The sequence below is a fragment of the Erinaceus europaeus genome, chromosome 2 (assembly GCF_950295315.1).
Source record: "Erinaceus europaeus chromosome 2, mEriEur2.1, whole genome shotgun sequence".
Classification (NCBI taxonomy): domain Eukaryota; kingdom Metazoa; phylum Chordata; class Mammalia; order Eulipotyphla; family Erinaceidae; genus Erinaceus; species Erinaceus europaeus.
The window spans coordinates 202522447-202544227 of NC_080163.1; the positions used below are offsets into that span (position 1 = coordinate 202522447).

The 21781-nt window shown below is 51.6% G+C and overlaps 1 protein-coding gene across 4 annotated transcripts in view; it reads right to left on the reverse strand.

The window, feature by feature from the left end:
• Positions 1-21052, reverse strand: part of NPNT (nephronectin) — a 44902-nt gene extending 23850 nt beyond the window's left edge. The window contains exons 1-2 of one of the 4 annotated variants that reach the window (XM_060186301.1): positions 20852-21052; positions 17027-17127 (exon numbers count right to left, since the gene is read on the reverse strand). In XM_060186301.1, coding sequence (XP_060042284.1) covers positions 17027-17127; positions 20852-20919 — 169 coding nt within the window. In that variant the 5' untranslated portion in view covers positions 20920-21052. The remainder of the gene's footprint in view (positions 1-17026; positions 17128-20851) is intronic. The other 3 variants (XM_060186302.1, XM_060186299.1, XM_060186300.1) reach the window with 3 other exon arrangements.
• Positions 21053-21781: the final 729 nt, after the last annotated feature.

The following is a 21781-nucleotide window of genomic DNA, read 5'->3' on the forward strand; positions in this document are numbered from 1 at the left end:
GGGAAAATAAATAATAAAATAATAAAATAATAATTAATTAAAAAAACATTCCCACAGAGAGTCTCCTCTACACTAGCACTGACTGTGACACTCTTCCCAATACCTGCAAGCATGCAAACAGACAAAACATCCATCCACAGACAGTCAGACAGATGTGTACAGGGGGGCACCGGTCAGCTATGAGAAACTGAAGGTGGCCATTTGCAGCTCAAGGGAAAGAACCTGGAGAGATCATGTGAAGCAAAATGAGTCAGGGGGGCCCGTCAGTGGCGCATCTGGTGAAGTGCTCACATTAGAGCATGCAAGGACCCAGGTTCAAGCCCCTGGTCCCCATCTGCAGGGGGAAAGCTTCACAAGTGGTGAAGCAGGTCTGCAGGTCTCAGGTCTCTCTCTCTCTCTCTCTCTCTCTCTCTCTCTCTCTCCTTTTTACCAGAGCACTGCTCATCTCTGGCTTATCTTGGTGCATGGGGATTGAACCTGGGACTACATAGTCTCAGGCATGAGTCTCTTTGCAGACCATTATGCTGTCTCCCCCACCCTGCCTCTCCCTATCTCCCCCTCCCCTCTCAATTTCTATCTCCATGAAATAAATAATAATAAGTCGAAAGGGACTGGCAAGATTGCTCCCTTGCATAGTGAGATTTCTTTGTGAGGCATATGAACTGGGTTCGAGCCCAACCCCTACAGCACTGAAGGAAGCAACTTTCAGGGCAGCAGAGCTTGTAAACAGCATTTCTGGTTTTTAAGATTTAGTCATTTCCTGGTATTAATTATGAGAGAGTGAGGAAGGATGGAAAGAGACAAAAAGTGAGAGGGCCAGAGTCTTGCTCAGCTCTGGCACAAAGTGGTGCTAGGGACTGAACCCACAGCCTCTGAGGCATTATACATGCAAGTTCTGTGCATGGAAATCCAGAACTAAGGCCCAGGTAACCCATGAGCAGTGTTTCCTGTGCAAATCTGCAGAATCCAGCTTCCAGTTCATTATTTTATTTTATTTTTTTTAATTTTTAAATATTTATTTATTTCCTTTTATTTCCCCTTGTTTTACTGTTGTAGTTATTATTATTGTCGTCATTGTTGGATAGGACAGAGAGAAATGGAGAGAGGAGGGGAAGACAGAGAGGGGGAGAGAAAGACAGACACCTGCAGACCTGCTTCACCGCCTGTGAAGCGACTCCCCTGCAGGTGGAGAGCCGGGGGCTCAAACCAGGATCCTTACACTAGTCCTTGCGCTTTGTGCCACCTGTGCTTAACCCGCTGCGCTACAGCCCCGACTCCCTTGGTTCATTATTTTATTTTATTTTACTTTTTAATTTTATTTTATTAACTTGTTTATTTATTTAAGAAAGGAGACATTAACAAAATCATAGGATGGGGGGTTACAACTCCACACAATTCCCGCCACCCAATCTCCATATCCTATCCCCTCCCCAATAGCTTTCCCACTCTCTATCCCTCTGGGAGCATGGACCCAGGGTCATTGTGGGATGCAGAAGGTGGAAGGTCTGGCTTCTGTAATTGCTTCCCCGCTGAACATGGGTGCTGACAGGTGGACCCATACTCCCAGCCTGTCTCTCTCTTTCCCTAGTGGGGCAGGGCTCTGGGGAAGCAGAGCTCCAGGACACATTAGTGGGGTCTTCAGTCCAGGGAAGCCTGGCCGGCATCCTGATGACATCTGGAACCTGGTGGTGTTTCCAGCAGTTGTTGTCGAACTCAGACCAGAAGCTACATCTCAGTCCGCCAACTTGGCTCCGCCCCCCCCCATTCATTATTTTATAAGGACTAAAGCTTCCAAATTCCTCAGACCTCAACAAAAGACTAAGAACAGAACAGATCTACTAGTTATCTCTTTTTAATATTTATTTATTTATTTCCTTTTGTTGCCCTTGTTTTATTGTCGTAGTTATTATTGTTGTCATCATTGTTGGATAGGACAGAGAGAAATGGAGAGAGGAGGGGAAGACAGAGAGGGGGAGAGAAAGACAGACACCTGCAGACCTGCTTCACCGCCTGTGAAGCGACTCCCCTGCAGGTAGGGAGCCGGGGGCTCGAACCGGGATCCTTACGCTGGTCCCTTGTAGTGCGTGCCACCTGAATTTAACCTGCTGTGCTACCGACAACTCCCCGAGGTGTCTCTCTTTCTCTTCCTCTCTATCTCCCCCTCCCTCTCAATTCCTGTCATATCAAATAAAAATAAACAAACAAATAAATAATACATATTGCTTTAAAAAAAACTGGTTACCTCAGGGGTTAGGGAGATAGCTCATCCTGTTAGAGTAATAACTTTCATGCTGAAACTCTGGAGGTCCCAGGTTCAATTCCCAGCACCACCATCAGCCAGCAATGAGCAAGGCTCTGAGTAAAAGAGTCATAATAATAATGATAATAATAATAATGGTGGGGCTGGAGGGCAGCACACTGGTTCTGCAAAAGACTTTCATGCCTAAGGCTCTGAAGACCCAGGCCAGGCAGAGCTGAACAGGACTATAGTCCTATCTATCTATCTGTATCTCTCTTTGTTAAAATAAATAAAATATAAAAAAAGAAAGACATCTTTGTTGTGGTCCGGGAGGTGGCACAGTGGTAAAGCTTTGGACTCTCAAGCATGAGGTCCCAAGTTCGATCCCCGGCAGCACATGTGCCAGAGTGATGTCTGGTTCTTTCTCTCTCCTCCTATCTTTCTCATTAACAAATAAAATCTTTAAAAAAAAAAAAAAAGAAAGAAACGAAGAAACAAAGAAAGAAAAAAAAAAGAAAGAAAGAAAGAAAGAAAGAAAGAAAGAAAGAAAGATGCCTTCTCTCTCCTGCTCCTCGCCTCTCAAGTATTTCCTCAGCTGGACATCTCATTCTTTCAAAGACAATTGAAGTCTATCACCAGGAAAATATCCACAACCACCATCAGACAGGAGATGCCCCTCTACCTTTAAGGAGTATTTTGGCGGGGACCAGGCAGTAGTGCAGTGGGTTAAGTGCAAGGATCAGCATTAGAATCCCAGTTCGAGCCCCCGGCTCCCCACCTGCAGGGGAGTCGCTTCACAAGTGGTGAAGCAGGTCTGCAGGTGTCTGTCTTTCTCTCCCCCTCTCTGTCTTCCCCTCCTCTCTCCCATTTCTCTCTGTCCTGTCCAACAACGACGACATCAACAATAACAGTAATAACCACAACATGACTACAACAACTAGGGCAACAAAAGTGGGAAAAAATGGCCTCCAGGAGCAGTGGATTCATAGTGTGGGCACTGAGCCCCAGCAATAACCCTGGAGGCAGTGAATAAATAAATATAAAAGAAGTATTTTGACACGAGACTCTTTTGGTATTTTCCAAAAACCACATCACAACAGGTGTCCCTAGGAATGTGACACAGAAATTTAAAAATCTACACCCACGGTGGGTTTTAATTAAAAAAGAAAAATTAAAAAGCAAACACCCTGCAGGGCCGTGGAAGCCACCGCCAACCTCTGAAGAGAATAAAAGGCCAGTGAACCAGGCGATGCCTAAAAATAAACAAGGCTGCCTTGCCTACACATCTATTCTTAGTAGAGAGGCAACGGCTCAGCAGAGCAGCAGGTGGGGGTCCTGGCAGCCGGACAGACCACACGCAGCCTGCCACGTCAGCCAGGCCCAAGAGGAAACAGGTGGACAGCAGGACAGAGGTTCTGTCGCCGAGCTGGTCAGCGGGGCCATGGGGGACCGCACAGGGCGAGGGCATCCGGAATCCAGCCACAGATGTGACATGGGTCAGCCCTCCCGACACCCGCAAGGAAGGAGCACGCTGAGCGGCCCCCGGTGCTGGCGTCTCTCACTAAAAGGCCTCATCTGGCGGGTGGATGCCAACACATGCACAAAGCTGGTTTTCAGTGTCTGCTCAAGTGTGCTTACTTAAGAACCGTTGGCATCAGCAGATTACTGTCAACAGCAAGAGACAGGCACATCCTCCCAGAGGGGGAGAAATGATGGGGGGAAGATGACCAGAGGGCTCTGAAGCCCAATTCCGTCAGGACCCCGAGAGAGAGAAGAGGAAAAAAGGAAGGGAAAGGCATGCAAAAGCAGTAACAGGTGTTAGGTGTGACTTAGAAAGGGAGAGAAGGCAGGGCCACAGGGGGAAAACGGGCAAATATATAGAAATATAGTCAGTTATAGAAATAATAGCCAACTCAGCTCTGTGACCTTGGGAGAACCACTGCAGTTCCCAATGGAGGCAATGGGGACACAGAGCTCTGGGGGGTGGGAACGGGGTGGAGTTAGACTCCTGTTTGCTCATAGTATTGTAAATCAATATCAAATCACTAATAAGATAAAAGGCGGTAAGAAATTATTTAAAAATAAAGAAAAAAATGCTGAAAGGGAAATAAAGGAAATATAGAAACAGCCCACCACGTCAATAACAGCAAAGCCAAACACCGCATGATGATCTCAATAGATGCAGAGAGAGCCTTTGACAAAATCCAACGCCCACTCATGCTCAAAACACTACCCAAAAAATGGGAATAGACGGGAACTTCCTCAAGAGAGTGGAGTCTATCTATAGCAAACCTACAGCCAACATCATACTCAATGGACAGAAGCTGAAAGCCTTTCCCCTCAGATCCAGGACTAGACAGGCCCGTCCACTGTCACCGTTACTCTTCAACATAGTATTGGAAGTTCTTGCCACAGCAATCAGGCAAGAGAAAGAAATCAAAGGAGTACAGATTGGAAGGGAAGAAGTCAAGCTCTCACTATTTGTAGATGATATGATAGTAGACATAGAAAACCCTAAAGAATCCAGCAGAAAACTACTGGAAGTTATGAGGCAATATAGCAAGGTGTCAGGCTACAAAATCAATGTACAAAAATCAGTGGCATTTCTTTATGCAAACACTAAATCTGAAGAAGAAGACATCCAGAAATCACTCCCATTCACTGTTGCAGCAAAATCAATCAAATACCTAGGAGTAAAGTTGACCAAAAAAGTGAAAGACTTGTATACTGAAAACTATGAGTCGCTATTCAAGGAAATAGAAACCGATACCAAGAAATGGAAAGACGTCCCCTGCTCATGGATTGGAAGAATAAGTATCATCAAAATGAATATTCTCCCCAGAGCCATATACAAATTTAACATGATATCCATCAAAGTTCCACCAAGCTTCTTTAAGAGAATAGAACAAAAACTACAATCATGGGAGTCAGGAGGTAGCGCAGCAGCTTAAACTCCTGTGGTGCAAAGCATAAGGACTGGTGTGAGGATCCTGGTTCGAGTCCCTGGCTCCCCACCTGCAGGGAAGTCACTTCACAGGCGGTGAAGCAGGTCTGCAGGTGTCTTGTCTTTCTCTCCCCGTCTTCTCCTCCTCTCTCCATTTCTCTCTGTCCTATCCAACAACGAAGACATCAATAACAACAACAATAATAACTACAACAATAAAAAGGGAAAATAAATAAATATTTAAAAAAACTACAATAATTTATCTGGAACCAGAAAACACCTAGAATTGCCAAAACCATCTTGAGGAAAAGAAACAGAAATGGAGGCATCACACTCCCAGATCTCAAACCATATTATAAAGCCATCATCATCAAAACAGCCTGGTACTGGAACAAAAACAGGCACACAGACCAGTGGAACAGAATGAAAGCCCAGAACTAAACCCCCACACCTACGGACATCTAATCTTTGATAAGGGGGCCCAAAGTATTAAATGGGAGAAGGAGGCTCTCTTCAATAAATGGTGCTGGGAAAACTGGGTTGAAACATGCAGAAGAATGAAACTGAACCACCTTATCTCACCAGAAACAAAAATCAACTCCAAATGGATCAAGGACCTGGATGTTATACCAGTTACTATCAAATACTTAGAGGAAGACATTGGTGGAACACTTTCCCACCTAAACCTCAAGGGCATCTTTGATGAAACAAACCCAGTTGGAGGGAAGACTAAAGCAGAAACAAACCAATGGGACTACATCAAATTGAAAAGCTTCTGCACATCCAAAGAAACTATTAAACAAACAAAGAGACCCCTCACAGAATGGGAGAAGATCTTCACATGCCATACATCAGACAAGAGACTAATCACCAAAATATACAAAGAGCTCAGCAAACTTAGCACCAAAAAAGCAAATGACCCCATCCAAAAATGGGCAGAGGATATGAACAGAACATTAACTACAGAGGAGATCCAAAGGCACATGAAAACTTGCTCCAGGTTGCTGATTGTCAGAGAAATGCAATAAAGACAACATTGAGATACCACCTCACTCCTGTGAGAATGGCATACATCAAAAAGGACAGCAGCAACAAATGCTGGAGAGGCTGTGGGGACAGAGGAACCCTTCTGCACTGCTGGTGGGAATGTAAATTGGTCCAGCCTCTGTGGAGAACAGTCTGGAGAACTCTCACAAGGCTAGACATGGACCTTCCATATGACCCAGTAATTCCTCTCCTGGGGATATACCCCAAGGACTCCATAGCACCCAATCAAAAAGAGGTGTGTACTCCTATGTTCATAGCAGCACAATTCATAATAGCTAAAACCTGGAAGCAACCCAGGTGCCCAACAACAGATGAGTGGCTGAGCAAGCTGTGGTCTGCTTCCACACAATGGAATACTACGCAGCTATTAAGAACAATGAACCCACCTTCTCTGACCCATCTTGGATGGAGCTAGAAGGAATTATGTTAAGTGAGCTAAGTCAGAAAGATAAAGATGAGTATGGGACAATCCCACTCATCAACAGAAGTTGAGAAAGAAGAACAGAAAGGGAAACTAAAAGCAGGATTTGTCTGAATTTGGAGCAGGGCACCAAAGTAAAAACCCTGGGTTGAGGGTGTGGGTGGATGTTTGGCTTCACAGGGTGGGGGTGGGGGTGAGGGGTGATGGGATGGGACACAGTCTTTTGGTGGTGGGAATGGTGTTTATGTACACTCCTATCAATCTGTAGTCATATAAATCACTATTTAATTAATGAGAGGGGAAAAATTCAATGTCTCAAACTTTGCAAAGCACAGACTGAGTCTTTTTAAAAAATTTTTTTAATTACCTTTATTTATTGGATAGAGACAGCCAGAAATCAAGAGGGAAGGGGGTGATAGAGAGGGAGAGAGACAGAGAGACACCTGCAGCCCTGCTTCACCACTCACAAAGCTTTCCCCCTGCAGGTGGGGACCGGGGGCTTGAACTCAGGTCCTTGTGCATAGTAATACGTGCTCTCAACCAGGTGCGCCACCACCCAGCCCCAGACTGAGTCTTTTTAATACATAGGCTGAGTCTTTGATATGTTGACTCTCTTAAAAGCTTAGACCAGGGAGAACAGAAGCAACCAGTGGCACAGCTATATGCAAATAATGCCAAAGGACATAAATTATGGTTATGTTGTTTATGATACAGCAAACCCTAACAAAGGGATTTTTCAAACTTAACCCAATTGCCAAGCAATGTGATTATAGCAATAACTATCTCTTGCCTTCTTAAACCCTAAGACAGCAGGAACCTCCTGCTTCCTCTATAGAGCCTATATTTCCCATCCTGGAACCTCTAGCATGGGGCTCACTTTCCTGCATGCTTCTCTCAATTCATACCAAATGATATTGCATCAGCCAATCCCAACCTAATCAATACAATGAGTACCACCTCGGCATGCTTCATTTCAGACTGTGTCCAGAGATGTCAGGCTTGGAATGTCAACCCTTTACCCTCATTACTCCTTCCATAGTATTCTCTAATTCCATTCCAGGAGGTTCACTTCCTAACAAAGTACCAAAACCTAGATATAGACCATGTCCTATAAGATAGAGCATATGTTCACACGTATCCATAAACTAGGGCAAAATATATACCTGAAAGCAAAAATACACAACAGTCTGTAGTGAGCCAGTAACAAAATTCATAACAAAATAGTGTCTACTTAGACTTAGATACCATCCTCACCTACTTCCTACTACAGTTCTCTCACTCACTGCAAAGCTAACCTCATCAAAGCAAGGACTGCAAAAGCTGAATAAGGGCAAGAGACGGACACACTTTAACAATGACTCTTTAGTCACTATCAGGCCACCCCATCAGCTGGGGCCCTAGTCGGGGAGTCCTGAGATTCCCAAACAGACATGATGGGCCTAGACCTCGAATAAATCCCTCTCTCCATTGTTACTGGTCATTTCTATCAGGAACAACACAATACACCCCTTTGTGGGCCCCCATAGGACCTTGCCCTCAACTTGGATCAACAATGGTAGAGAATGTTCCATCCTCCAAAGGGAAGATGCTACACCTGAGGAAGATGGGTCCTGATATTGGGGCAGTTTGGAACATTCCTACTCATGACCACAGAATGTGAGCTCAGATCTATAGGGATGCAGAGGTCACATAGGCGCCTAAGCTGAATATGGGCCCCAGATCACATCAAATTGATGGGGTTTACAGTCAACAATGTTTATACCCCTTCCCCATGTTATGGAGCTACTCTCTTCCCTGATCCAGCTTTCTGGTCCTTTTTCCAGCCATGATATCATCTCCCCAGACAATAACTTGGATCCACCTGCATATCAGATTTCAGGCTCAGGGGAAAAAAGAAAAAGAAAAAAAAACAAGTTAGTATAGCCACAGGCCCTTTGGAATAGAACTAAAATATGCCTACTAGCTATCTGCAAAATGGAGACTCCCCCAACTCTTCATCTGCACTATTCCAGCCTTTAGGTCCATGATGGTTCAACAATTTGTTTGGCTTTGTATGTTAACTCTCTTTTCAGCCACCAGGTTCCAGATGCCAGCAGGATGCCAACCAGACTTCCCTGGACAGACGACCCCACCAATGTGTCCTGGAGCCCTGCTTCCCCAGAGCCCTGCCCCACTAGGGAAAGAGAGAGGCAGGCTGGGAGTGTGGATCCACCTGTCAACACCCATGTTCAGCGGGGAAGCAATGACAGAAGCCAGACCTTCCACCTTCTGCATCCCACAGTGACCCTGGGTCCATGCTCCCAGAGGGATAGAGAATAGGGAAGCTGTCGGGAGGGGATGGGACACAGAGTTCTGCTGGTGGGGACTGTGTGGAGTTGTACCCCTCTTATCCTATGGTTTTGTCAGTGTTTCCTTTTTATAAATAAATAAGAAAGAAATTAAAAAGCAGGGGTTCGAGTTCCCAACCCCCACCACAAAGTCCCCTCTGTGGAGACTGCGGGCACTCAGGAAGCACCTGGCGGCCAAGGTCAGCCCTCTTCACTGCTCTCTGCTCAGAATCCACACGGAGAGCCACTTAAGTTGCCCTGGTACACGGTGTCCCAAGGAGACCTTCCACAGGAAGTAGGGGTTGAAGAACCCCCACAAAAAGCTTCGCAAGCTGCGAGGCAGTACTACAGGTGTCTTTCTCCTCCCCCTTTTTTTTTGCCTTCAGGGTTATTGCTGGTGCCGGCATTATGAATCCACTGACCCTGGAGGCTATTTATTCTCCTTTGTGGTTTTTTGTTGTTACTATTACTATTGTTATTATTGCTGTCATTGTTTTTGGATAGGACAGAGAGAAATGGAGAGAGGAGGGGAAGACAGAGGGGGAGAGAAAGACAGACACCTGCAGACCTGCTTCACCGCCTGTGAGGCGACTTCCCCTGCAGATGGGGAGCCGGGGGCTCAAACTGTCTTTTCCCTTTCTATGGCCCGTGGCTCTCTTCCCTCTTGATTTCTGTCTCTCTCAAAAAAAAGAATGAATACCAAAACCAAAGAAAAAAAAATGGCTGCCAGCGGTGGATTTGTTGTATAGGCAGAGCCCCAGCAAGAACCCTAGTAGCATGAGAGAGAGAGAGAGACTGACTCAGTGCAGCAGTCTCTGAGCCCCTGGTCTCACCCTGTCCATATCCTGATGGCAGGAACACACAGGTGACTGTGTAGTCACGACCTGCTGGCCAGAGAGGATGGAAGCTTGTACCCAGCAAAGGTTAGCACCTTTAACATTAACTAAGGAAACAAGCAGATCTTAACAGCATGGGGCGGGGGGGGTGGGGTGTGAAAACAGGGACTGTGCCATGGGGCAGCAGAGGAAGGGACAAAGTCCCCTCTGTGGAGACTGCGGGCACTCAGGAATCACCTGGCGGCCAAGGTCAGCCCTCTTCACTGCTCTCTGCTCAGAATCCACACTGAGAGCCACTTAAGTCGCCCTGGTACATGGTGTCCCAAAGAGACCTTCCACGGGAAGTAGGGGTTGAAGAACCCCCACAAAAAGCTTCTCTCCCTTCCGGGGATCTGGAAACCAGGAAAAGGGTCAAGGCTTGCCTTGCTCTGGGCCAGAGTCTGCACCCCTCTGCTTACAGGAGGAAGGCAGGCGGTGGGTATGAGTCCAGCCTGGCTCCATTAATCCTCCAGACCCCGAGGCCATCTCCCACACGGCACTGGGAGAAGGCTCAGGGTAGCTGGGGGCCCTAGTTAGTGCTGGGGTGCATGACTGCACAGCTGAAAATTCCTGCTGTCACCCACCCCACCCCACTAGGGAAAGAAAGACAGGCTGGGGGTGTGGATCCACCTGTCAACACCCATGTCCAGCAGAGAAGCAGTTAGAGAAGCCAGAACTCCCACCTTCTGCTCCCCATAAAGAATTTGGGTCCATACTCCCAAAAGTGTTGATTACCAGGAACCTTGTTTTTTTTTTTTGTTTGTTTGTTTTTTGCCTCCAGGGTTATTGCTGGGGCTCAGTGCCTGCACTACGAATCCACTGCTCCAGGAGGCCATTTTTTCCCATTTTGTTGCCCTTGTTGTTTATCATTGTTGTTGTTATTGCTGCCGTTGTTATTGGATAGAACAGAGAGAAATGGGGCAGGGGTAGATAGCATAATGGCTATGAAAAGAGACTTTCATGCCTGAGATTCCAAAGTCCCAGGTTCAATCCCCTGGACCACCATAAGCCAGAACTGAGCAGTGCTCTGGTAAAATAAATAAATAAATAATAAAATAAAATAAAAAAAAGAACAGAGAGAAATGGAGAGAGGAGGGGAAGACAGAGAGGGTGAGAGAAAGACAGACACCTGCAGACCTACTTCACCACTTGTAAAGCGACTCCCCTGCAGGTGGGGAGCTGGGGGCTCCAGCCGGGATCCTTCCGACGGTCCTTGCACTTTATGCCACGTGCGCTTAACCCGCTGCGCTACTGCCCGGCCCCAGGAATCTTGTCTTTACCTCATCACTGAAAGGAAAGTGAATCTGAAAAACTCCAGAGGAAGCCAGGCACTGCTTCTCTTATCTGAGAGAGGAGAGGAAAAAGGACACACAGAAATAGTAAGAGTGAGGAGATGAAGGCAGGATCATAGAAAAATGGGTAATTATATGTGTGCACAGAGATAGAGACAGTCAGAAAGTCAACCCATGGGAGCTGGGCGGCAGGTAGCACAGTGGACTAAGCACACATGGCGCGAAGCTCAGGGACCAGTGTAAGAAAGTCAGCCCACACCTGTGACCTTGGGAGAACCACTGTGGTTTGCAATGGAGGGAACAGGGACACAGAGCTCTGGTGGTCAGGTTCCAGATGCCAGCAGAATGCCGACCAGATTTCCCTGGACAGACAACCCCACCAATGTGTCCTGGAGCTCTGCTTCCCCAGAGCCCTGCCCCACTAGGGAAAGAGAGAGACAGGCTGGGAGTGTGGATCCACCTGTCAACACCCATGTTCAGTGGGGAAGCAATTACAGAAGCCAGACCTTCCACCTCCCGCATCCCACAATGACCCTGGGTCCATGCTCCCAGAGGGATAAAGAACAGGAAAGCTATCAGGGGAGGGGATGGGATACGAGTTCTGATGGTGGGAATTGTGTGGAATTATACCCCTCTTATCCTATGGTTTTGTTAATGTTTCCTTTTTTAAATAAAAAAAATTAAAATCAAAAAAGGTAGAGAAGGCAGGCCCATAGGAAAAAAAGGGGCAAATATATATAAAGATAGATAGTTATAGAAATAATAGTCAACCCATATCTGTGAGCTTGGGAGAACTACTGTAGTTTCCAATGGAAGGAATGGGGACACAGAACTCTGTAGTGGGAATGGTGTGGAATTATATTCCCTTTATCTCATAATTTTGTAAATCAATATTGAATAACTAATAAAATTTAAAAAAAGAACTCTGGTGGTGGGAACAGTGTGGAATTATGCCTGTTATCACCTAATTTTGTAAATCAATTATTAAATCACTAATTGGATAAAAAAAAAAAGTCTCTGCTTATTGGAAAGCCGGAAAGAATGAGATCAGTAATGTTTTTTTCAGGGTCCAGAATCCCTGAGCAGGGGTACACAGGCTAGGAATAATAGTGTTCTGCTGACCATAAGCCAGAGGAATTATGGGCTATGCATGTGATTAGCATACGGCTGACATCAGGATGACATCGTGAGCAAACGAAGGATTGTGGGTAGGAGAGACTATTTAAGCAACCCTCACCCTTTTCTCTCCTATTTTCCCACCGTGGTTTTTAGGGACCTAAGAAACCTGCCACTTTGCTACACCCCAAACAAAAGCTCCCGAACTCGGGATCCTTACGCTGGTCCTTGCACTTCACACCATGTGCACTTAACCCGATGCTGTACTGCCCAGCCCCCGCACTTTCTTTTTCTCCTCCAGAGTTATCCACTATGAATCTACTGCTCCTGTTAGCCTTTTTTTTTTTTTTAATTGGGTAGGACAGAGAGAAATTGAGAGGAGAGGGGGAGACAGAGAGGGAGGGAGAGAGAGAGAGAGAGAGAGGGAAAGAAGAGACAGACACCTGCAGACCTGCTTCACTGCTTGTGAAGCTTCCCCCCTGCAGGTAGGGAGCGGGGGTTCGAACCCAGGTCCTTATGTGGACCCTTGCACTTAGTACTATGTGTGTTTTACTGGGTGTGCCGCTGACCAGCCCCCAAACTTTGCACAGCTGAGTGTATATGTGTACGTGTGCCTGTGTGACCATTAATTAGGCCGTCAATGCTCCAAGCAGACTTTTTCAGGTAGAGAGAGACAGAGAGAGATGGAGGGAGAGGGAAAGCCACTACAGCATGTGGCGGGGACCCAAGGAGGCCCCCTCCCAAGTGAGCTATCCCCCGCCGGCACCCCAGGACACATGGAGAACCACAGTTTGTCCCGTCCCACCACAGGCAAGTCCGACCCTCAGGGCAGGTGTTCCAGCTTTCCCACGTCTTTCCCACGTCTTTGGAGAGGGGCTGACCTGCCAGATTTTGCCTGCTCTGGAGGGAAAGGGGTCTAAAACCAGGCAGGTCCACACAGTCTCCTCCGGGAAGCTCTGCTGAAACCTGGGAGTGCTTATGCTGAGTCTGTATTCATAGCACAGCAAGGGGCCAGAGCCACGGACAGGTGCCACGGAACCGGACGTCCTCTGGACACACAGTATCACAGTGTCCTGTGGTCTTTCCTGCCATCAGGAAGCTTCCCCAGACACGCAGGCAGCTCCTGGAGTCTCTTTGTCTGCCCACAGCCACATACAAATGTAATGCAATCCCCATCAAGGTCTCACCGTTGTTGTTTGTTTTTAATCTTTATTCACTGGATTGTGACAGCTAGAAATCGCGGAGGGGGAGATAGAGAGGGAGAGACAGAGAGACACCTGCAGCCCTGCTTCACCACTCGTGAAGTTTTCCCCCTTGCAGGTGGGGACCAGGAGCTTGAACCTGGGTCCTTGTGCACTGTTCTGTGTGTGCTCAACCAGGTGCATCACCACCCGGCCCCGTTGTTTTTTGTTTGTTTGTTTGTTTTTAAGAGAACAGAATAAAAGCTACAAAACTTTATTTGGAACCAGGAAATACCTTGGATCGTCAAAGCCATCTTGATTAAAAAGAACAGAACTGGAGGCATCACACTCCCAGATCTCAAACTATATTACAAGACTATTCTAATCAAAACTGCCTGGTACTGGAACAAAAACAGACACACTGACCAGTGGAATAGAACTGAGAGCCTAGAAATAAGCCCCCCAACACACACACGCACCTACGGTCATCTTATTTTTGACGAGGGGGCCCAAACAATTAAATGGAGAAACGAGAGTCTCTTCAACAAATGGTGTTGGGATCTTGGGTTGAAATGACATGCAGAAGAATGAAGGAGAATCACTACATCTCACCAGACACAACATTAAATTCCATATGGACCAAGGACTTGGATATTAGACCAGAAACTATCAAGCACTTAGAGGAAAATATTGGCACAACTCTTTTCCTAATGTTTTTTATTTGTTTTGTTTTTGGATAGAGACAGAGAGAGAAACTGAGAGGGGGAAGGGCAGATCAAGAAGGAGGGAGACAGAGAGACACCTGCAGCCCTACTCCACTGCTCGTGAAGCTTTCCCCCTGCAGGTGGGGACCGGGGGCTCGAACCCGGGTCCTCGTGCACTGTGATGTGAACACTCAAGCAGGTGTGCCGCCGCCTGCCCTCCATCTAAATGTTATAGGAGGCATCGTCAATGAGTGAGCACCCATGGGAGTAATTCCTGCAGCTGAGCTAAACACCAGCCAGCCTCGGCTATAGGGCTCCAGCAGCCTAGAGCTTTTGAGTTAAGAAAACTTTTTTATGTTTTACTTTTTTTCCTCCAGGGCTATTGCTGGGGCTCGGTGCCTGCACCATGAACCCGCTGCTCCTGGAGGCCATTTTTCCTTCCCCCTTTTGTTGCCCTTGTTGTTGTAGCCTCATTGTGGTTATTATTGTTGTTATTGATGTCGTCATTGTTGGATAGGGCAGAGAGAAATAGAGACAGAAGGGGAAGACAGAGAGGGGGAGAGAAAGACAGACACCTGCAGACCTGTTTCACCACCTGTGAACTGAGATCCTTACATCGGTCCTTGCGCTTTGGGCCACATGCACTTAACCCGCTGTGCTACCACCCGACCCCCAAGAAAACTTTTAAACTTTCTTCCCCCTTCAGTGTATGTGCTTTCGGCAAGTAAAAGACACAAAGTGTGAGACACCTCAGCACAGAGAACCCTGTTTGGCGGAGGAATGGGCCCCCCGTGTGGGACGGAGCAGAAAGAGAAGCTCTCGCGGCAGAACGCAGGGTCGCTGGGAGGGCACGTCTGTCTCCACACACTCAGTGTCCTTCCTGGGGGGCACTCCATAGCCAGGTGAGTTTGTGAGGAGAGGAGAGGAGAAGCTTCTCCCCGGAATTCTCTCTGAATACCTGGCTCATCTGCTTCTGCCTGGGGGGACCATGTGAGCCCCCACCGCTGTGTCTGCCGCTGTGTCTGCCAGGGCAGGGGTGAGTAAACCCCAAACACTTGCTGGGGCACATGTGTCCTCAAATCTGCTCCTGCCAAGAAGGCCCGGGGGGGGGGGTGCTTCCTGTTCAGCTGCAGCCACTTCTGACCTCAGTGCCCTAGGTCCACTCTGCTCTCAGCCGCCTGCCCTGAGAAGCCACTGGGATGGAGCCAGGCGGTGACACACACGTTACCATGTGCAAGGACCTGAGTTTGAGCCCCTGGTCTGCATCTGCGGGGGGGGGGGAGCTTCATGGGCAGTAAAGCAGGGCTGCAGGTGTCTCTCTGTCTCTATCTATCTATCTTCTCCCCTCTCAATTTCTGTCTCTGTCCTGTCAAATAGAAAGAAGGAAGGAAGGAAGGAAAGGGAAAGGAAAAAGGAGGAAAGAAAAGAGAAAGAAAGGAAGAAAGAAAGAAAGAAAAAAGAAAGAAAGGAAGAGAAAGAATGGAGGAAGGACGGAAGGAAGGACGGAAGGAAGGCAGGCGGGAAGGTGGGAGGAAAATAGACAATGGGAGAGGTGGGTTCGTTGTGCAGTACCTGAGCCCCCGTGGTGACCCCGGTGGAGACAGAAGCAAACATGCCCCTTGTCACAGTCCCCTGCCCTGCCCCAGACACACCGGTTTGCCTCCCTCTGAGAGGACAGGGCCCGGCCACCTCTCTGTTCTCAGGTGCGGCGGCCAGCAGTGCACCAAGGGGACATCTATCCCCTCCGCCCTCCTGTCCGCAGCCAGGGCACCACCCTGAACTGTGCCACCCCGGACTCACAGAGCTGAGGGGACCTGGGGCAGTATCCAGAGGTGAGACCGGCCAAGGGGAGCTGTCCACCCTGAGCCCAGACTGCCCTCACACTCACACGCCCACCCAGTGTCCCCAGGCCCCTGAGCACCTGTCTAGAGCAATCCAGCACTAGGAGACCCCCCACCCACCCACCCTGGAGCGCCATCGCCTCACCAGCCCTCCCCCGCTGCCCCGGCTGACACACTAAGACACCCTGGATCCCTCCCAAAGGGTTTGGCTTTGGTAGAAGGACTGGGATGAAACCATGAGATCCAAGGGTGGAAACAGGTTTCTCCAACGCGATGTTTATCCTCCAATCCTAGCTGGGTGGCCGGGAAAGCCAGAGCCAGAGCCAGGTGGCAAGCACCCCTGGGTGCTGCTGATGGGTGGGACTCAGATTCGACGCCCCCCCCACCCCTACCCCACCCAGAGCTGTTATTTGATTACATCAGGTACTCTGTTGAGAACACAGGAATACATTCTCATTTCAAAAAGGAAAAGGGGGGCAGGGATACAGATAAGAGATGGGGGTCAGCCACCTCACACAGGAGCCAGGGCTCAAGGGTTTGGTAGGGGCCGTCAGGGCCTGGGTGTCTGTTATAAATACAGTCTAGATGCTGCCTTATTACCCCATCAGGCAGAGGGAAGAGATGCCAGACAGAGAAGAGAGATTCCAGGCAGAGGAGAGACACCAGGCAGAGGAGAGATGTCAGGCAGAGGAGAGACGTCAGGCAGAGGAGAGAGACACCAGGCAGAGGAGAGACAACAGGCAGAGATGTCAGGCAGAGGAGAGACACCAGGCAGAGCAGAGACACCAGGCAGAGGAGAGACACCAGGCAGAGATGTCAGGCAGAGGAGAGAGACACCAGGCAGAGGAGAGACACCAGGCAGAGGAGAGATGTCAGGCAGAAAGGAGGCGCTCTGGGCAGATGGGAGATGCCAAGTGGGCATCTCAGTCAGGGGTCTGTGGACAGACAGCAAAGCTGACACCTCAGTGCAGATAGCTAGTGCACAGGGCAGGAAGGGTGAGGGCAGCCCCTCCTCCCAGGTCCCCGGGCAGGTACTCACGCTGGCACCGTCCCCAGGACTGGCGGGCCCAGCCCCAGCAGCAGTCGATTCTGCCCCCGTAGCGACAGAGGCCGATGGAGGACACCATCTGCCTGGGCCACCTGGGCACAAAGAGACGGCAGTCAGGGGGCCCAGCCTCCTGAATGTGGACGCAGATTCTCCTCTGCCGGAGTCTGGGGACAGACAGGCTTCCTCACACCCAGCAGGTCTCTGTGCCCACTGGAGCAAAAGGACAAGACGGCTTGAAGGAGGGAGCTTTGGTGAGATCTAATCTCACTAGACAGACACAGACAGGCAGACACACACACACACACAGACACAGACAGACACACACCAGATGCACAGACAGATAAAGGCACACAGACAGACACACACACACCAGATACACAGACAGATAAAGGCACACAGACAGACACACACACACCAGATACACAGACAGATACAGGCATTCACAGAGACACAGACAGACATACACAGACATTCAGACAGATACACACACACAGGCATATACACACACCCCAGATACACAGACAGACACACATAGACACAGATATACACACAAACACCAGATACACAGACAAATACACACACACACACAGACATACACAGACATTCAGACAGATATACACAGACATACACAGACACACACCAGATACACAGGCACAGACAGCTACACATACAGGTATACACAGACCAGATACACAGACACACCAGATACAGGTATACACACCAGATACACAGACAGATATAGACACACACACACCCCTAGGTGGAAAGGCTAGGGGAGACCCCTTCTTACAGATAGGAAACCTCAAGCCAAGACCCCTTGGGCACCCATTCACCGGGTGCTCTCTGAGCCTGGAAGTGAACCAGAACCCCACCTCCCACCCCCAGACCCACACCTGTCGGAGGAGGCCAGGTAGCACCCACCCCCTGGGCCCCACCCTCAGCTGAGGGGTGCTGAGTCCCTGAAGGACCCAGGTCCCAGCAGGGAGAAGCACAGTCCCACTTTGTACCAGGCATCCTCCAGGGCAGGAAGAGGGGAAGTTGAAAAACAAAAGCCAAAGTAACAGAACTCCGTCAGAGATGTGATACTGGCAGGGAAAAAGGAAGTTGGAAGTTGCCAGAAACAAACCAAGAAAAAAAAAAAAAAGGCATGGCAAGGGGAATGGTACAAGGACCGGGGTTCAAGGCTCCTGAGCAGGGCTGCAGGTGTCTCTGTTTCTCTCTCCTCTTTCCTGCACTCCCTCTCCACTTCTTTCTCTCTCTCTCTCTCTTTGTCATAATATTAAAAAGGAAGGAAATTTAAAAAAGCCTCCAGGAGTTGGAGCTTCTTGGCACTGACATAGAGCCTCTGAAATAAGCCTGATGGCAAGATAAAATCAAATCAAAATGAAAGATCTTAAAAATGGAGAGAGAGAGAGAGAGAGAATTCCCGACAGTCAGAGTCTGCAGTCAGCTCAGGTGGTCGGCCTCCAGTGTCTAGAGGAGGGGACACGTCTGTCCCTGGCCAGTTGATGCTGCCTCCCGGTGCAGGGGGAACAGGGCAAGGCCAGGTCGAGCAGGGCAGGGCGGGCAGGGCGGCTGTTCTGGTCCTCACTGTCACACCTTGGTGATTCTAACCGGCCCCCCACCCCAGGCCTCTGTGAGGGCCATTCCGGCCTGTGGCACCTGTACCCACCCCCACAGGAAATGAGCTGGGAACAGCCTCTCACACCCCATCCCAGCCTGGACCGGCCGGCTCAGGCTCAGGCTCAGGCACCGCTCACACCCCGTCCTCCCCCCCGCCCCGCCCCCCGTCCTCCCCCTTTCGCCCCCACCCAGGGCTTCCTGGCCCAGCCCCCTGGAGAAGGACAATCAATCCTGGGATTCAGGGGTCACAGACAGACAGCCAGCGGGGACACAGGTGCGGCCAACGCAGGGAGGGGGGCAGACAGGATGCTGGGGACCCAGGGAGGGGGGAGCCCTGGGGACAGGATACTGGGGGCCAGAAAATGGGGGGTGGAGTAGGGGCTCGCTGGGGGGGGGGGGGCCCTGTGGGTGGGGACCTCACCAGCCCTGGGTGACAACCAGCCTGGGGTGGCCCCCGCAGGCAAAAGTGAGGCGCACGCAGGCCTGCAGCCACACTCCTGGGCACTCACTCTTGCACAGACTTGCAGCTCAGGGCTTGCACACTTCCTCCTGCACATGCGCCCCTGCAGGCCTGCTCACCCACTGGCGCCCGGCTGGGTGACACCAGAGACAGATGCGCCCTGGCCTCGGGGACCTGCTGGGACTCGCCTGAGGACGGCCAGAAAGGGCCCAGCAGGCACGGGGCACCCTCATGCAAACCCCCATTCCATGAAGCCCAGCGGGGTGGCCAGGCCTGATCCTGGACTAGCTCCTTTGGGGGGGATCCCAGCCAAGGATGAGCTCCTTTATGGGGGGACCATGGCCCAAGACAAGCTCCTTTGTGGGGGGGACCATCTCCCTCCATGGGGGAACCCCACCCAGGACCAGCTCAATCCATGGGGGACCCCGACCCAGGACCAGCTCCCTCCATGGGGGACCCCGACCCAGGACCAGCTCCCTCCATGGGGGATCCCGACCCAGGACCAGCTCAATCCATGGGGACCCCGACCCAGGACCAGCTCAATCCATGGGGGACCCCACTCAGGACCAGCTCAATCCATGGGGGGCCCCACCCAGGACCAGCTCCCCCATGGGGGACCCCGACCCAGGACCAGCTCAATCCATGGGGGACCCCACCCAGGACCAGCTCAATCCATGGGGGGTCCCACCCAGGACCAGCTCCCCCATGGGGGACCCCGACCCAGGACCAGCTCCCCCATGGGGGACCCCGACCCAGGACCAGCTCAATCCATGGGGGACCCCAACGCAGGACCAGCTCAATCCATGGGGGACCCCACCCAGGACCAGCTGCCTCCATGGGGGACCCCGACCCAGGACCAGCTCCCTCCATGGGGGACCCCGGCCCTGGTCCAGCTCCCTCCATGGGGACCCCGACCCAGGACCAACTCCCTCCATGGGGACCCCGACCCGGGACCAGCTCCCTCCATGGGGGACCCCGACCCGGGACCAGCTCCCTCCATGGGGGACCCCGACCCGGGACCAGCTCCCTCCATGGGGACCCCGGCCCTGGACCAGCTCCCTCTATGGGGACCCCGACCCGGGACCAGCTCCCTCCATGGGGACCCCGACCCGGGACCAGCTCCCTCTATGGGGACCCCGACCCAGGACCAGCTCCCTCCATGGGGGACCCCGACCCAGGACCAGCTCCCTCTATGGGGACCCCGACCCGGGACCAGCTCCCTCCATGGGGGACCCCGACCCGGGACCAGCTCCCTCTATGGGGACCCCGACCCGGGACCAGCTCCCTCCATGGGGGACCCCGACCCGGGACCAGCTCCCTCCATGGAGGACCCCGGCCCGGGACCAGCTCCCTCCATGGGGACCCCGACCCAGGACCCAGGACCAGCTCCCTCCATGGGGACCCCGGAACAAGCTCTTTCTGGGGGACCCCCTACCTGGGACAACCCCCAGGCCCGGGTGCGCTCCCTCTGGGGGATCCCGGGACGCTCCCCTTTCCTAGGGTCCCCCAGACGATCTCCTTTTTTCAGGGGGGCTCAGTTCCTAGGACTCGCTCCCTTTTGGGGTGACCCTGGCTCAGGGACGCGCTCCCTTTCCGGGGCTGCCCTGGGACGAGGTCCTTTTGGGGGGACCCCACCCCTGGGACGCCCCCCCACCCGGAGGAGTCCGCCCCCCCCCCGCTGTCCTGGCCCGCCGCGCGCCCGGGGTGGGGGGGATCGGAGGGGTCCCACTCACCTCCCGTCGAAGTCGGAGGCCGCGGGCAGGCAAAGCGCGGCGAGCGCCAGCGCCAGGAGAGCCCCCATGTCCCCCAGCCCCGGTGCCCGCGGTCCCGGCGGGAGAACGGAGGCGCGGCCCGAACAACAGGTGGCGAGCGCGGGCGGCGTGTGCAGCGGGGAGCGCGGCCCCGGGGCAGGAGAGCCCGTGGCGCCACGCCCAGGCCACGCCCATGCTCAGCCTCGGCCACTCCCCTAGCTCAGCGTCGGCCACGCCCCTGCTTCCCCTGGGCCACTCCCCTAGCTCAGCCTTGACCACGCCTCCATCTCAGCCTCGGCCACTCCTCTAGCTCAGCCTTGACCACGCCCCCAGCTCAGCCTCGGCCACTCCCCTAGCTCAGAGTCGGCCACGCCCCTGCTTCCCCTGGGCCACTCCCCTAGCTCAGCGTCGTCCGCCGCGGCCCTGATTGCCCTCCGCCACTCCCCTAGCTCAGCCTCGGCCACGCCCCCTGCCCAGCCTCTCCCCTAGTTCAGCTTTGGTCACGCCCCCAGCTCAGCCTCGGCCACTCCCCTAGCTCAGCCTCGGCCACACCTGCCGCTCAGCCTCAGCCACACCCCAGACCCGCCCCTCGCCTTGTCCTGGCCCCGCCCATTCCGTTACGCCACGCCCCCAGCTCTGCTCAGCCACGCCCTACCTGGGCACCGCACAGCCAATCAGAGTGGGAGGAGCTGGGGCAGCACAGGGTGCCCAGAGTCCCCAGAAAACCTGGGGGTATGGCCGAGGGGCCAGGTTCAAGCCCCAGCACCACCCTGCATGCCAAAGTTCAGTGATGTTCTCATCTCTCCTGAAAATAAGGAAGGTGGGAAGGGAAGGGGAGGGGAGAAGAAAGGAAGAGACAGAGGAAGAGAAAGAAAGGAGAGAGGAAGAAAGGGAGAAAGAAAAAGAGAAAGA